Here is a 14,249-nt window from a genome sequence, read left to right on the forward strand (position 1 = left end):
AAGAACAAAAATATAACTTATAACTAGCTCTCGAAAATCCTAACCTCGACAGTATAACGTTATTGTAATAATGTAATACACTACTTACAATTCTATTTGCCACTCCCGTTAATGTTCCTTGAAAAATGTCCTTGAACTTTTACTCTTGTACTTGATCTACCGGTTAACTCAGGGCCTGTTTATATGGAGGAGAGTTGTCCCTGGAAGGAGGGTTACCCTCCATACCGAGCCAGCCCAGGCGAAAGAGCTTTTCATATGTTTCTTTATAAATAGCTGCGAACCGTTTACATGAGAAATTGTAAAGTTGGCTCGGGGGGCAGGGTGACCCTGGGTGGAGGGTCACTCGCTTTGAAGGGAGGGTGACCCTGGGGAGCGAGCCAACTTTTTTCCATATAAACAGTTTGGTTATTTTTGCCTCGCCTACCAGGGACAAGTTGACACATACGGAGCATGCACAAAAGCTAAAATCAGCAAAAACAAAACTGCAGATAAATTGAAATCGAAGTCGGCGGTACTTGCAGTATACATGACGGGGAGGTCCGACGTATTTTTTTGGGTTGAAAATTTACACCCTCGGTATTTTTTTGGGTCAAGAGATCTGTCATGTATTTTTTAAGGACTTAAAGTCTGTTTGATTGAATAAATCAGTATCGAGCACCCTGCGAGCAGAGCCCCTTCTTTTTCCACTGATATACTTGAGAAGAAGGGGCTCTGCAAGAATCGTGTAAAATCTTTGTTGAGCATGCGCAAGGTTTACGCGATGCTTGCGATGCTTGCGCGTTTAGCTTGCGCGAGGACCACTTAATCTTAGCATGCGCGCGCGGAATGGCGTGTCGGATCGTACACGACATTGTGAACGAAGTGTTTGTTTTACAAGTTCTTTTCTTCGAAAAGCGTCTGAGTTCCCTCAGTAAAAACACGTCAAGCACCGCTGAGGTCGTATAAGTGACTTTATGGTAGATATGTGCTATTTAAACCGTGAAATTTCTTCTTGGTTTGCGAAAAAACGAGATCTTAAATGATCCACAAGCTGCACGCGCGCAAAAACGGTAGCAGATGGCGAGAGCAATCGTCAGCTCTAGTGCTTTCGAGAGCGTACTGTGGGCTCCGTCTTGGCCATTAGTTTCTCCAAAAATTAATGCCCGCGCAGCAAAAACCGGTTTAATCCGGACTGACCAGCCCAAACTTTGGGGCTGCGGCGACTTCAAAGAAATGACACGATTCACGCAGAGCCTCTTTCTACTTCCCAAATCTCAACCGTAGGGAAGTTAAAAGAGGCTCTGCACGCAGGGTGAGTATCGAGGTGCTAGGTTTTGTATTTTTTGGGGTAGAAAATTTTGTTGCCAGGTATTTTTTTGGGTGTAAAATTTCAGGCTCATGTATTTTTTTGGGTTCGCAATATGAAGCTCCGTCGGACCCCCCCGTCATGAATACTGCAAGTACCCCCCCTGGGATGAGAGGTGGCTGTATTCGCAGGCTATGTGTCCTTTAACGTCCTAATTAATATTACGGCCATTCGACGAGGAAAAAATTGTTTGCTCCGACATGCAATTTAATCTGAAAAGATGCGCTGTCACCGAGAAGCCTTTGAAATATACGAAAGTCGCCAAACAAAATTTTTTATGAAGAGAACAATAGCTTGCCCGTGTGTTGTTCATCAAGTAAATTTCTTTTTTATTCTTAGCCGTCCTCTGCAAAACAACAACGGACACACGCACGCAGACGGAATCCTGGAAGGCTAACAAGACCTTTGATTTAAAACAAATATAGCAGAATGCTCAAGTAAGAGAATAAAGGAAATCAAAACACCAGACGCTCTTTTGTTAACTGCAGAACGTTATTGTTACTTTTGTTACTTCGATAAACACCGGTTCCGTCGATAGTGTCAGAAATAGTTCAACTTTCTCGATTTACTCCCGTTTAATTCTTAAGCATGTGCAATGAAAACCGGAAGACCAGAATTTTTGACTTAAGAACGATCAGATCAATTTCAGTTTCCCAGAGTCCGTCCCGTACCTGATCGACGGACTCTGGGCTCGAGATCGAAAAGCACCATAAAGAGAGCAGTAGGGAGCAGTAGGTTTTCAGAAACAAATATATAGCCTTTGTGTCCTTCATATATAGTAACGTAGATGTGTTACGAGTTTTGCACCCACCCCTAACCGCTTTAAAAGATAATTAATTAATTCAATTTGATATGAATTAATTATTCAATTAAAATGTTAACAGGAATCGAGTGAAATTGACCCACTTATCACCAAAACTCGGAATTTTCCGAGCAAAAAGGTTTTCAAAGATTTTGAAATAATTTCGGCGAGGCCATAAAAGATCAACCTCGTAGTCCTGTCCAGGTTTATCATGTCTTCAGTTCAAAATAAATTCCATGTTGGCTTTGTAAGTACGTTGAAGATGAACTCAGTTTTCTCTAAAAGGTTTAAACCGTACTTATAAGATTTCTAGCTTGCGTTGTAAGACATGCTCCATCTATAGGACAGTCAAATGTCAAAAGAACGTACGGTAGTTCCTTCAGCAATCAACACCGAATGCTTTTCTTCGCAAGTTTCTTTATTTTTATAATAATCTTCACCAGTAAATAACACTGACATGTCTGACATACGGTCATGAAAATGACTGCAAAATCCTTTTCTACTATTTTTGGATTCCGCACTAGCGAACCGCACTAGCTACCACGTGAGGTAGTTTCAATCATGATCAGACTAATCATGTTTCAATCATGATTCGCGCAATGCACTGCCTAATGTGAACACTTTTCACAACGAAACATGTTTCATTCGTGATCAGACTAATCATGTTTCGGCCTAGTGTGAACGCAGCTTTACATTACGATCAGTTTTCTAGCAACAGCAACAGTAATCTTGTAAAGTTGCTTGCATTTTGACAGTTTTACCGAACAGTTGAACAAACCACTACCGGCAACGAGAGCGACACAAAACAAAAGGCTTATGAACAATGGCTATGCAATCTCCCAGTTTGTATGCAATTGCGAATTTGAGCGATTTGGGGTAAAACTATCCTAGCAGAGCAAGGATATATTTACCGTCTTTTAATGTCTTACTGAAAGTAAAAAAAATTAGTAAAAAAAGTAAAAAAAATTCTATCCTTTGAGACTGTGAGCTATGTGAAAGTTCTTTGTTATTACTACAGACTGTAACATTCGAATAACTGGGAACTAGCTTAGTTAATTTTTATTTTTATTGAACTGACTCAAGCTGACTTCAGTGAAAACACCCAAATTCAAGTATCACTTGTTTTATTTTGTCTCAGGGCTTGCATCGTTGCTGAAAGCATTGCCTTGCCTTGTAAAAGAAAAGAGGAAAGGAACTAAGTACCAGTACAAGCATTTTTTTCTAATATTATAGACTACATCAAAAACAGCAAAGCTACTGCAGATTCAGAGGTCAGTCTTGAAAATCATCAGCAAAATAATCAGGAATCTGTGCCCATGCATGTCCTTTTCTGCGATCAGAGGACGACCTGCAAACAATAGAACTGACAATTATACTAAACAAAATAATTTCTTCTCTCCACGACACCTTCCCTCCCATGTATGCAGACATACGTTTGGTTCATCATTCAGGCAGAGATAGTACATTGGACGCAAAAATCAATTCAAAACTGAAGTACCAGGGATACCCTTGTCCAAATTGTCAGTATGTTCGAAAGTTAGGGTTTTACGCCTTTAACCGTGCAAAAACAAGGACAAAACAAAACAAAAAAACAGGATGCTCATAGTAGTTAAAATCGCCGCCTTACTACGAGTAAACCAAAAGTCGACACGAAATACGAGATTTGTTTACCTAGTCTAAGAAGAACTGCACGTTATACAAAGAGGATTCACCTGCGAACGCATACATGATGCAGTAACCGTATCGATAAAGTGAAAAGAGTGAAATAAAGATATTCTAAATATTTGTAACACATACACGGTAGCAAACATTACTAGCCTTAGCTCGAGCTACTGAGTGAGTGGAATGGCCATTAAAACCTGGTGCATTAATGTGTATTCTCCCCAAAACTTACTTTGATGGGAGCTCCTGTTTGGAGGGCAAGTATGGAATTGGCTGAGGAGGAGGGGGATTAATTTCTCTTTCAATCTGAACTGACAGCTTCACCGATGGAAGATAAGATTCCCTGCAAATCACAAATAAAAACAGTTAACGCAAAAGGACATGAAACAAAGATGTGAAGCCGGCACATGTAGCAGCAACAAAATCACGAAATGATATACACACACAAGGAAGTGCAGCGGGGACATGTCCCAGGGACAACATAAATAAGCGAAAACATAAATTTACAAACCCTAAAAGCGAAAATATTAACATAATTTCAGAATTTCTCGTTTTTTTATGAAAACTTTACGGTAAGTTAATAATGGCCAATTTGCTTGCCTTCTGCGTGACCGATATCAGCCAACACGATGTTTTCTTTTTACAATTGTTTCAAATCATGATACGTTATTGAAACGATGCAAATTATTTGCTGAACGCAAAAAATAAATAAATTGATACATTCAAAACCCATTGACTCCCGGAGTCAATACTTGTTAAATAAATTCATACGCTTCTCAATTGCACTTCGTTTTAAACTGCAATGGTTTTATAAATACTTAAATAAAGAAATCTCGAAGTACTTTTGAAAATATTGTAGACGTGCTCTAGGAGGCACGCTTATAATTAAATCAGTGATATTCAGAAGTGTTATTCATATTAAGTTCATGTTTCCAGACTGAAAACTATAACAGCCTTTGTCCTTTGCGTGTTCCACACGCATGCTTCATGCATGTCCTTTTGTTTCTTTTCGCGCATACCACATGTAAGAAAGCCCCTTTGAAACGATGCTATTTACAACTTTGATTTTAATAATAGCTTATTCTACAACTTCACTTTTAATCTTTGCCGGTACGTACAAAAGCTCCTTGTATCCAATGCACAATACCCTACCGTACCGTAACACAAAACAACGACACAACTCAATCCACAAAATGAAGATTTTTTTCATCTTTTCGTTGCCTTGCCATGCTTGTGACAAAGTTCCATACAAAGTTGTGCCGCGGTTAGCTCGGGCACAAACTGGCAAACTATCGCTTATTTAACAGATAACCGTAAGTATGCGTTTTGTTGTAAAAGTAGTTTACAACTGCACGCAGCTCAAAACAGTGTTTACAGCTAACCTTATAGGTTTTAGAGTAGTTGAATTGATCAAATGTCAACTTTCAATGAAACAAAATACATAGCAATGAAAGTATAGAAATGGAAACTAACTTAGTGGCAGTGACCACTGTGTTTCTCTTTGGTTCTTGATCATAACTTCTACTGGAACAGTTGTAAAACACGGCAAGCTCATGGACAAGTCGTCGCTGATTTGAGTTCATTGGCGGAAATGAATGTGATCTTTGAGATGCTGACATCTGCAAAATGAGAAAAAAATGCATAACGAAGAAGACTATTAATTTTAGTCGTTTTTTTAATCTCTTTTTTATCTGTTTGTTTGTTAGTATAATTTTATATTAGTAATGTTACGTTAGTATACCTATAAGTAATATTGTTAAACGCTGTTGCTGAATCCATGTTTTGTGAATATATAACAAGAATTAAAACAATCCTGTGAAGCGAAATGTTTTCCCAAGCAGATTGTCATTCGAATTTGCAGGATGGTACCTTCACAGTGGTTTGCACTAAATTTTCCAGGGTCTCTTCTACGGACTTCACAAAGCCCAAATGTTGTCTGTAAAAGAAGCATTTCTCATCATTAAGAGAAAAATAACCAAAAATATGTCTTCTGTAATTAGATATCAATAGACAATGCTATATAGAATTTAGTTAAAATAAACAGGAAAGAAAAGAAACTTAAAACATCGTAAGTTTTCAGTCATACTATCGTTCGGTCTGTACTCACGACCGAGGTCAAGATTCTGTGGCCTATGGCCAAAGCTTCAATTAATTAAACGTAAATGTGCTTGATGTAGCCGGTTCACACTCCCTGACATTTTGCTTGCGAACGGACAGGAAAATTTCGTCAAAGGAAGCTCGAGCTCACTAGCAGGTATGTTTTTAATTTCTTTAACCTCTTTTATTAACTGACAAAATATTGCTACAAGCAATTAAGTCGATTTTTATTTATCGTTGTGTATCGCGTTTTAACACGATTAAAAATGTTGGTCTCTTCCATTTAGTTTTTTTAGCGGAAACAAGACATTGGTTTTGTATTTTTTGTTTTAAGTCGTTCGCAGCAAATGTAACAGCTACACCCATCTAGATGAACCTTGATTAATATTGATTTTAGCTAATCAAATTCGTGAATTCGGTAGTTCTCAGTCTTTGCGAGACACGGCTATATAATAACTGTACTATAGCGACAAGACTGAAAGGTAGAATTAGAGGGCTGTTGAATACTAATGAGCAAACGTGATTTTGGATGTTTTGTTTCATCAGACCTGTGAAAACTAGGTACTTTAGCCGCACTAAATTCCAAACTAAAGCCATGTAACAGTGAAAGAAAGCGGTCTTATAAGAAGAAAATAAATACTTCAAGTGCAAAGATAAACTTGAGATTTCTTCCACACCGATGTTCATAATTCTAATGAACCCAGAACACCATTCGGTCTTGTTACGTAGGCTTGTTAACTGAAGTGACTGTATGATGGACAGGTGAGAGTAGCTAGGTATGTAAGGTGAGATCTTTGGACTGCTACGTTGAACTTACTTTGCCTCAGCTATAAGAAATGGCGAAAAGCGAATTGTCGTCTCCGGTGACAAATCTGCATTCTCGATATTAAGTGCTTCGGCCAAACGTCTGTAAGAAGAAGTCAAGAAATATGAAATGAGCTTCTGTTGAATGAGAGAACAGAGGTCATTTAAATTAACGCGAATTGAACGGAAAATTAATTCTCAATAAAGGAACGGAAAAGACGGCTGGAGTCAATCTACAGAGTTAAAAAACACGATTATCAGAAAGAAACACAGTTCTAACAGCCAAATGCTTGACAAACAATGTTAGTAAACTTTTGCTTACAGCCTGTAGACGCAGGGGTCAAGAAAAGGGAACTTGGTCGTGACGTTATGTGTGCCATGCTTTGCCAACTATACCTGAGAAGTTATTTCAGTGTAGACGAAAAATTTAACGAGACCTTGAAATCTGAATGACCGTAATTGTCCAGTCGAGCGATTCAGGAAGTATGGCAATTTTGAATGAGGTCTCGTACTCCGTCGAGAAAGATTATGTTGATGATTGGAAAGTTGTCATGGCCAAAATGTCGAGACTTGGTCTTCAGAGAGTGTCCATGAAGCACAAATATCAATGTGAAAGATTGAAATAAAGTGCGTGGAAAAAAGAAAGCAATTATTTCCTATATGTCAAGAATGTTTTGAACGGATCGAGAATAGTAATGATAATCAAAGAGCTCTTCGAGCCACGACTGAATTTTTTTCACCAAGTTTTACGTTTAGTTTTCATACCTTGAATATATGTGAGCAGCAGGTGATTCAAACATTTCTTTGATGCAATTAAAAAAACAGAAATGAGGAAACATGCGTGACCTTTAGATCATCAGCAGTTTAGTCGACCCCAAAATGTCTATTACATTGATATAGGATGTATCCGTCTCGCACAATAAGGCCTGTCAGATTAGGTATCAGGATGGGATGCTAGAGGCCGTGAGTTCAAATCTCGGAGGTGGCATTTTTCTTTCTTTTCTTTTTTTCTTTTTTTTTACCCCGTAGCACTGAAATGGTTTGTTTATTATATCGCTCCGTAGGTATGCATTGCAGAATAAAAGCATTTACATGTAAGCCGTTCAGTAATAATGCTGTAAATAAATTTATTATACATTGTAGTAACTCACTGTCTTCTTATTGGCTAAGAGCCTACAGCTAATTCTTGCAATCCGCGCAACCTACAGATTAGTGGATAATCTGCTAGCAGATTGTTCACTAATCTGTAGGTTGCGCGCGCAATGCATGATTTCCAAGAGCAATGTGTCAGGCATCTGGCGGCGAAGGAAATTGAAGTTCGTCGCTTCGCTTTTTCAACCGAGAAATAATTTGATCTAAGTTTAAAAATTGCTGGAAAATAAAGTCTTAGAAAACACAAAATGACTAACAAAAATTGGAAAGGAACTATTCCACGAAATACTTTGAGGAAAAAGCATTCAGCCGGAATTAGCACAAGTTTTCAAACAGGTAGAAATCGTTTTTCATTATTTTCTTTATCAGAAAAACAATGTATAATAAAACAATTATTAGATTCGGTTTTTGTGATATCCGGAATAATCAAGGTCTCGGTAAGTGTTATCAGTTACCTTGCCTACACACTTACCTTGACCTTGATTATTCTGGATATCACAAAAACCTCATCCAATAATTGTTTAAAGGAGAAGTTCACTCCAGAATGGCCATTTATTTTCTTCACGCCAGTAAAAAGTTTATACAAAGATATGTTATTCACCAAAATTTTAGCCCCCAACGTGCGCTATAACCCTACGAAATCTTATCCAAAACTCGACAACTGGACGCCGCCATCTTGGGGCTGGTAATGTATGCGTGACGTCAATGAGCTCAGCCTGAAGTTTGGCGGGATAATTTAAATACTCGAAACTCCTTGTTTCTTCGAAGTGGCTTTCGTTTGACAAAATGCCTGTTTGTGCAGCTCCATTTTGCTCAAACAGAGCTCCAAGAAATACAAAAAACAAGGAGTTTCGACTATTAAAATTTCCCCGTCAAACTTCAGGCTGAGCTCTTTGACGTCACGCATACATTACCAGCTCCAAGATGGCGGCGTTCAGTTGTCGAGTTTTGGATAAGATTTCGTAGGGTTATAGCTAAAGTTGGAGGCTGAAATTTTGGTGAATAACATATCTTTGTGTAAACTTTTTATTGGCGCAAAGAAAATTAATGGCCATTCTGGAGTGAACTTCTCCTTTAATATCAGAACTTAGTATAATTTCCAGAGGTGAATTCAATTCTGATTGGTCGAGAAGCTCAAACTATGACGCAACAATATTCACCGCGCTAGGCGGTGAATATGGCATCCCAAGGTTTGGCTACTAAGCTATGCCACGTTTGCCATACAGGCCAGTGAACATGGCGGCATTTGCTGAATGAAAAGTTCTCTCATTTAAAAGAAATCACTCCAAGTCCTGGATATTTAAAACATTGGAAATTTTGCAAGTTGACTACCAAGGATTTTGGACCAAAAATTTTTTCCAAGAGATGGTTTTAAAGGCATTAGAATTGATCGTAAACATGGTGGTTTTGGAGTTCGCACGCGGTCATGTACCGGCTCAGTCAGATCGACTGGCAAAACATTGTTTAGTTCTCTTCTCACTGGAGCTAGTAATTTCGAGAGGATTCACACAATTGCTCAGCAGTCACCAACGATTAAACAAAGGTACCAGATATCTATCTATTCGTAGTGTTCGTTTTGTTCCGTTGCTAAAACTTGAGTGTAAATTACGATTTCAATCCATGAATAGGCCTACTCTTGGACCCAAATCACCCAAAGTCGCCCGTAATTTTGGATAAATTAAGCTAAAATCGCCTAAAGTTACGGCGACTTTGGGTCCTATTGTAGGCCTATGAATTAAACTTTCGGTTTACACGTATGAAAGCGAGCACTTGTTTTTGTTGTTTTCGTGTTTTTTATTGTTATTTTGCAGTTTTTGATATTCACCTTTTAAAATTATATTAAAACAATTATTCGCCTCAGGCTCAGTGATTATTCAACAATAATCACTGAGCCTGAGGCGAATAATTGTTAAATATAGACTGATTCAGGTAAAAATGTACTTGTACTTTTACATCTGAATAGCTTTTTATTTTCTTTCGAACAAGCAGCGACGCACTCGATTTAAGCCAGCGCTCTGGTTTCTAAATATATCCATCGTTGATGGAGCTTGTGTAAAACCCGATTTAATTTTCGAATGCTTCTTCATGTATGACGCTGGCTGTACAGATAGGTCAACAAAAATCATCGATCGACTAATGGCTCTCAATGTCTACTTTTTGGCGGTCGATTACTTTCTACACGTAATTGTCAGCCATATTTTCTTTTTTGCTTCTGGTTTTTCTTGTCAAACCCCTTTAAATTTAAAAGGCCGCCTTTTTACCGCCGCTTTTATACGGCCGCCTTGCTACACTCTTTCTACAAGTATATCTGCTGGTCAGCGGAGTTGCAAAGAAAAAGTTTACAGTTGATGGACCGACCATGTGAGTGACCAGGCTGGCCCCTAAACATCCTGAATTAAAAATTCAGTCGTAAAAATAATGGTCGACGAAAGAAACGCTCATAAAAATTGACGCGAAAATTGATTCTTGAACTCAACATGGCTCATTGAGCAATAAGGTTGGTCTTAGACTTTTAATAAAGTCCTACTTCGTCACTCGCACGGCCGCTTCGCGACCTAAAAGGCTCGCTTCGCTCGCTTATTCACTGTGAAAACTCGTGAGGTCGACTTGTGGCAAGTCTAGGTTGGTCTAAAGGTGAAGTCAAATTTAGAGAATGCTCTATAAGGGCTGAACCGAGTTATACCTAAATAGAACATAATTGAAAGTTTACAGCAGTTTATTCAAATAAATCAAGTACCTGTTTCGTTCGTAGACAGCACAGTCGCTGTTGCATTCAAGCCTTAAAAAAGAAAATTGTTATTATTTCTCTGCTAATGTCCTTTAAATAACTATCAACTTCCCTGGAATAGTATATATACTAGTGCATGTAGAATACGTGTCAAATACCATTGAATATTATCTATTATTCGTTGATTATTTTTAATAAAACAGTCATCACGTGATTGATTGTGCTTTAACTAATTACACTTTCATTTACAAGGCCTGCAGGACTTCATTCACTAGCATAGCTCTCTATATATATATATATATATATATATATATATATATATATATATATAGCACGAGATAGATTCATTTTAATCGTATACCCGCCCCCTCTCCTCCCCGGGATAATTATTCCATTTTCTGTGTAGCGTAAATTGCAATACATTTCTTTGCTCGATCATCTTCAGCTGCATTCTCGTGTTTTAAACAAGAAGGATTTGGGTACTTTTTCTTTGATATAGAAGCAATTCTAGTAACGGTGCCAATGGCTCGCGTTAGGTGCATGGTACATGATAAAAACTTAACATCGACTTTCACGAAACTTCCTGCGAGTTGTTGTGTTGCCGGTGTGAAATTCGGAGTTTTAGCAGCTGTGTGATAAGAAAGCCGTGTCCGATAGCCCTGTTGGGCTGTTGGATTTTATCCATCACTTGTCATCGGGCAAGTAACATTTTTGGACTTTTTTGTTGGCAAATGAAGCAAGGCCACTGAGAAAACCCTTCGGGGTAGCAAACAATGTTCCCAGTTTTCCCGAAAATCAATTTTCTTTGCACCCTTATCATAGTAAAAAAAAACAACTTCAGCAAATCCATACAAAAAAGCTGTAACTTCCTTTTGCACATTTCTCAATTTGATACATGAAATACATTTACCATTAACAAAGCTCGGGGGGTGGAAGAGGAACTATTGGAACTGACTTATTCATTATTCCTTCACATTTTTCACGACTTATTCATTATTAAACTTTTCTTGTTATTTATTATTCCCTATTGCCTAAATTGAGTAACCGTTTATTTTGTATGGGATTCGAATGGGATGGGGGTAGAATTTGATCGACAGTGCCTGAAAAATACATTTGCCCTCCTTTGTCATCAGATATTTTTGACCTGCTTGTATTGATACTTTTTTGGTATTCAACACTTTTATCAAGTCCTCTTCTCACATTTTTTTACTCGTTTGTTTGGAGTTTCATTCCCTAAATTTTCAAAATCCAAATTCAGCGAAAAATGTGGAAACTCCGACTCCATGTTTGATGTTTCAGTACTCGTCGGCAAACATCGCGCAATTGGCGAGCGCGCTCAAGTTTAGTTTTGGCGGGAAAGTTTTTCTCATTTTACGACCGGTAAGCACCAGCTAATTTAAAATACTCGTTTCTGTTTTATTGGTAAAACCTCTTTTCAATTCATAGTACGGAAACACTACTTTTTAAATTCAAAGTGACCGTGATATGGTGGCATATCAGGTCAGTGACTTGATATCGTTGGATATCAGGACAGTAGATCGCGCTTCTGATTGGCTACTTGCGAATTTGGGTACGGTAATGTAGTGTATTGATGGGACGTGATTGTTACTGTGTCGATAACTAGATTGTTGGTAGGATCGACTTAGCCTGCGTGGCCGGCGTTCAAAGGGGAAGGAGAAGGGGATCGATCGCGCTCGAACTCTCCTTCTCCTTCCCATTTGAACGCCGGCCACGCAAGCTAGGATCGACTGAACCCCAGAAACGCTATTTTAGGCATTCTTCTCTTAAGATGCCATCATACAACACTTAAAGGTAATTAGTTTGAGTGTTGCACCCTCTCTTTGGCCTGAAGATAAGAAGATAATGTTTGAGCACGGTGAATAACCACTATTTATTATTCATTTACTGGAAATGACTTATTCATTATTCCAAGCATTGAAACCTTAAATATTCCTTATTCATTTTCTGTTTTAGGTTTTAGTCCGTTATTCATTACTCCCCTTCCACCCCCGAAAAGCTATTGAAATTTGATTTATCTTTCTATTTGAGTGAGGGTTAAAGGGTTAAGCTGCTTACTCTCTTGACTTCTTATCATCCATATTCATAATACTGCTGATGTCCACAGACTGGCCAGATTGTAAATCCTTCATCTTGTTAGCTAGTGACTCTGTGGCAAGACTAAAAAACATTAAAATAGGTTGAGATACTCATCCTTTGCAAGTGAACGAGTTTCTAAAGAAAGTCAGTGGTTTGTTTGTTAATGAACCAGCTAATATTAAATAAATGTAGTAGTTAGAGTAATTTTCACTTGAATGTCAAAAGTAATTCGCGTTTGCATTACCACTATGCCATATAATGACATATTTTCATAAAGAGCAAGCCAGGTCGGCCTCGAGATAAATTCCATTGAAGTTGCATATCGCATTACGTTTTGCAATCTTTGTTTTTTAGGGTGGATTTCCCTCATCTTATGCTTCCGACAGAATAGGCAAAGTATTGGTAGTCGAAGCAGTTGTCGAAGTCATTGTTGTTTATAGTCGGGCCTACGCTTGATGCGTCACTTTCACTTTTAATTCTTCAAGCATCTTTTGTTCGCACTGTCGTTCCACATCGGGCAGATGAAGCTATAGTTAAAGCTCGCCGGGTTTGTAGCCGTAGCTGAAGCCGTAGGTATCCACAGGCTTGTGTAGTTTGCATTTACCGCACTTTCAGATTAACCATGAGTCGACCCCGGGTAGGCGGGTTACCCCACCTTGAAACGTTTACATGGCAAAACACGACCCCGGCTGGGAGGGTTACCCTACCCAGCAGACCGGGCAACCCACCTAGGCGGGTTACCCCACCTATGATGTTAATGCGATCGAAAAAAAAAATGAGATTTTATATGGACAGTCGGGTTACCTCACCTATCCGGGGTCCCCCACCTCCATGTAAACAGGCCCTTAGTGATTTGTCTAAAAACAACTCACGCCACTCTCTCGGCCAATAAGAAGTAAAACCAAAATATCGTCACTCTCTCGCACCGGCTATATGTATTTACTTCGAGATTTGATTGGTTGACTGGATTGTCTGTGTCCTCTGGGTGATTAATTTGGTTTTGGTTTTACGACACCCAGTCGAAAATCGATCTAGTGTACTTAATATGATTATGACGTATCCTACTGCTACTGAGAGCAACACTTGTACAATATTGTTATCAAAGTGAAGTCGGCAGGTACGACAGCATGAATTATATGAAATGAAAACTTTATTGTGTCAAAACCACATAGCTAGGGAAGATTCCCTCACTAATTTTGGGACACACGATTAAAAAAATACAAAAATGACAATTAATAATATTAAAAACTGTGTAAAATATCAATAGTAATATAAAAATCTAATACTAATCTAAGTGTAAAAATCGTATTGCATATGTGGTATTGTCTGCAGTGCCGAATTCTCACTACTGTGTTCCAATGACAACCATCAACAATAGCTCTCAATTAAGTATCTGAGTAGTATATTTTCCTATGAAGATGTACCGTTGATACGCTTGAGCGACAGCCACTTTCTCGCCTCCTTGTAGACAGGGAAAGTTTTCAGAACGTCTCCCACATTTGCATTTCACAGTCACCTGAAAAAAAAAACTTGATTCATTTGCCTTTCTACACCAGTCAAGA

General features: G+C 38.5%; 1 protein-coding gene across 1 annotated transcript in view; it reads right to left on the minus strand.

Annotated features, from left to right (window-relative positions):
• Positions 1–3,195: 3,195 nt before the first annotated feature.
• Positions 3,196–14,249, minus strand: part of LOC144661455 (transcriptional repressor NF-X1-like) — a 52,319-nt gene continuing 41,265 nt past the window's right edge. The window contains exons 20-27 of the mRNA XM_078522230.1: positions 14,112–14,203; positions 12,667–12,768; positions 10,600–10,641; positions 6,724–6,813; positions 5,679–5,745; positions 5,283–5,428; positions 4,042–4,152; positions 3,196–3,495 (exon numbers count right to left, since the gene is read on the minus strand). Of these exons, the coding sequence (XP_078378356.1) occupies positions 3,420–3,495; positions 4,042–4,152; positions 5,283–5,428; positions 5,679–5,745; positions 6,724–6,813; positions 10,600–10,641; positions 12,667–12,768; positions 14,112–14,203 (726 nt within the window). The 3' untranslated portion in view covers positions 3,196–3,419. The remainder of the gene's footprint in view (positions 3,496–4,041; positions 4,153–5,282; positions 5,429–5,678; positions 5,746–6,723; positions 6,814–10,599; positions 10,642–12,666; positions 12,769–14,111; positions 14,204–14,249) is intronic.

This window comes from Oculina patagonica, chromosome 7 (assembly GCF_052425735.1).
Source record: "Oculina patagonica isolate OP01 chromosome 7, crgOcupat, whole genome shotgun sequence".
Classification (NCBI taxonomy): domain Eukaryota; kingdom Metazoa; phylum Cnidaria; class Anthozoa; order Scleractinia; family Oculinidae; genus Oculina; species Oculina patagonica.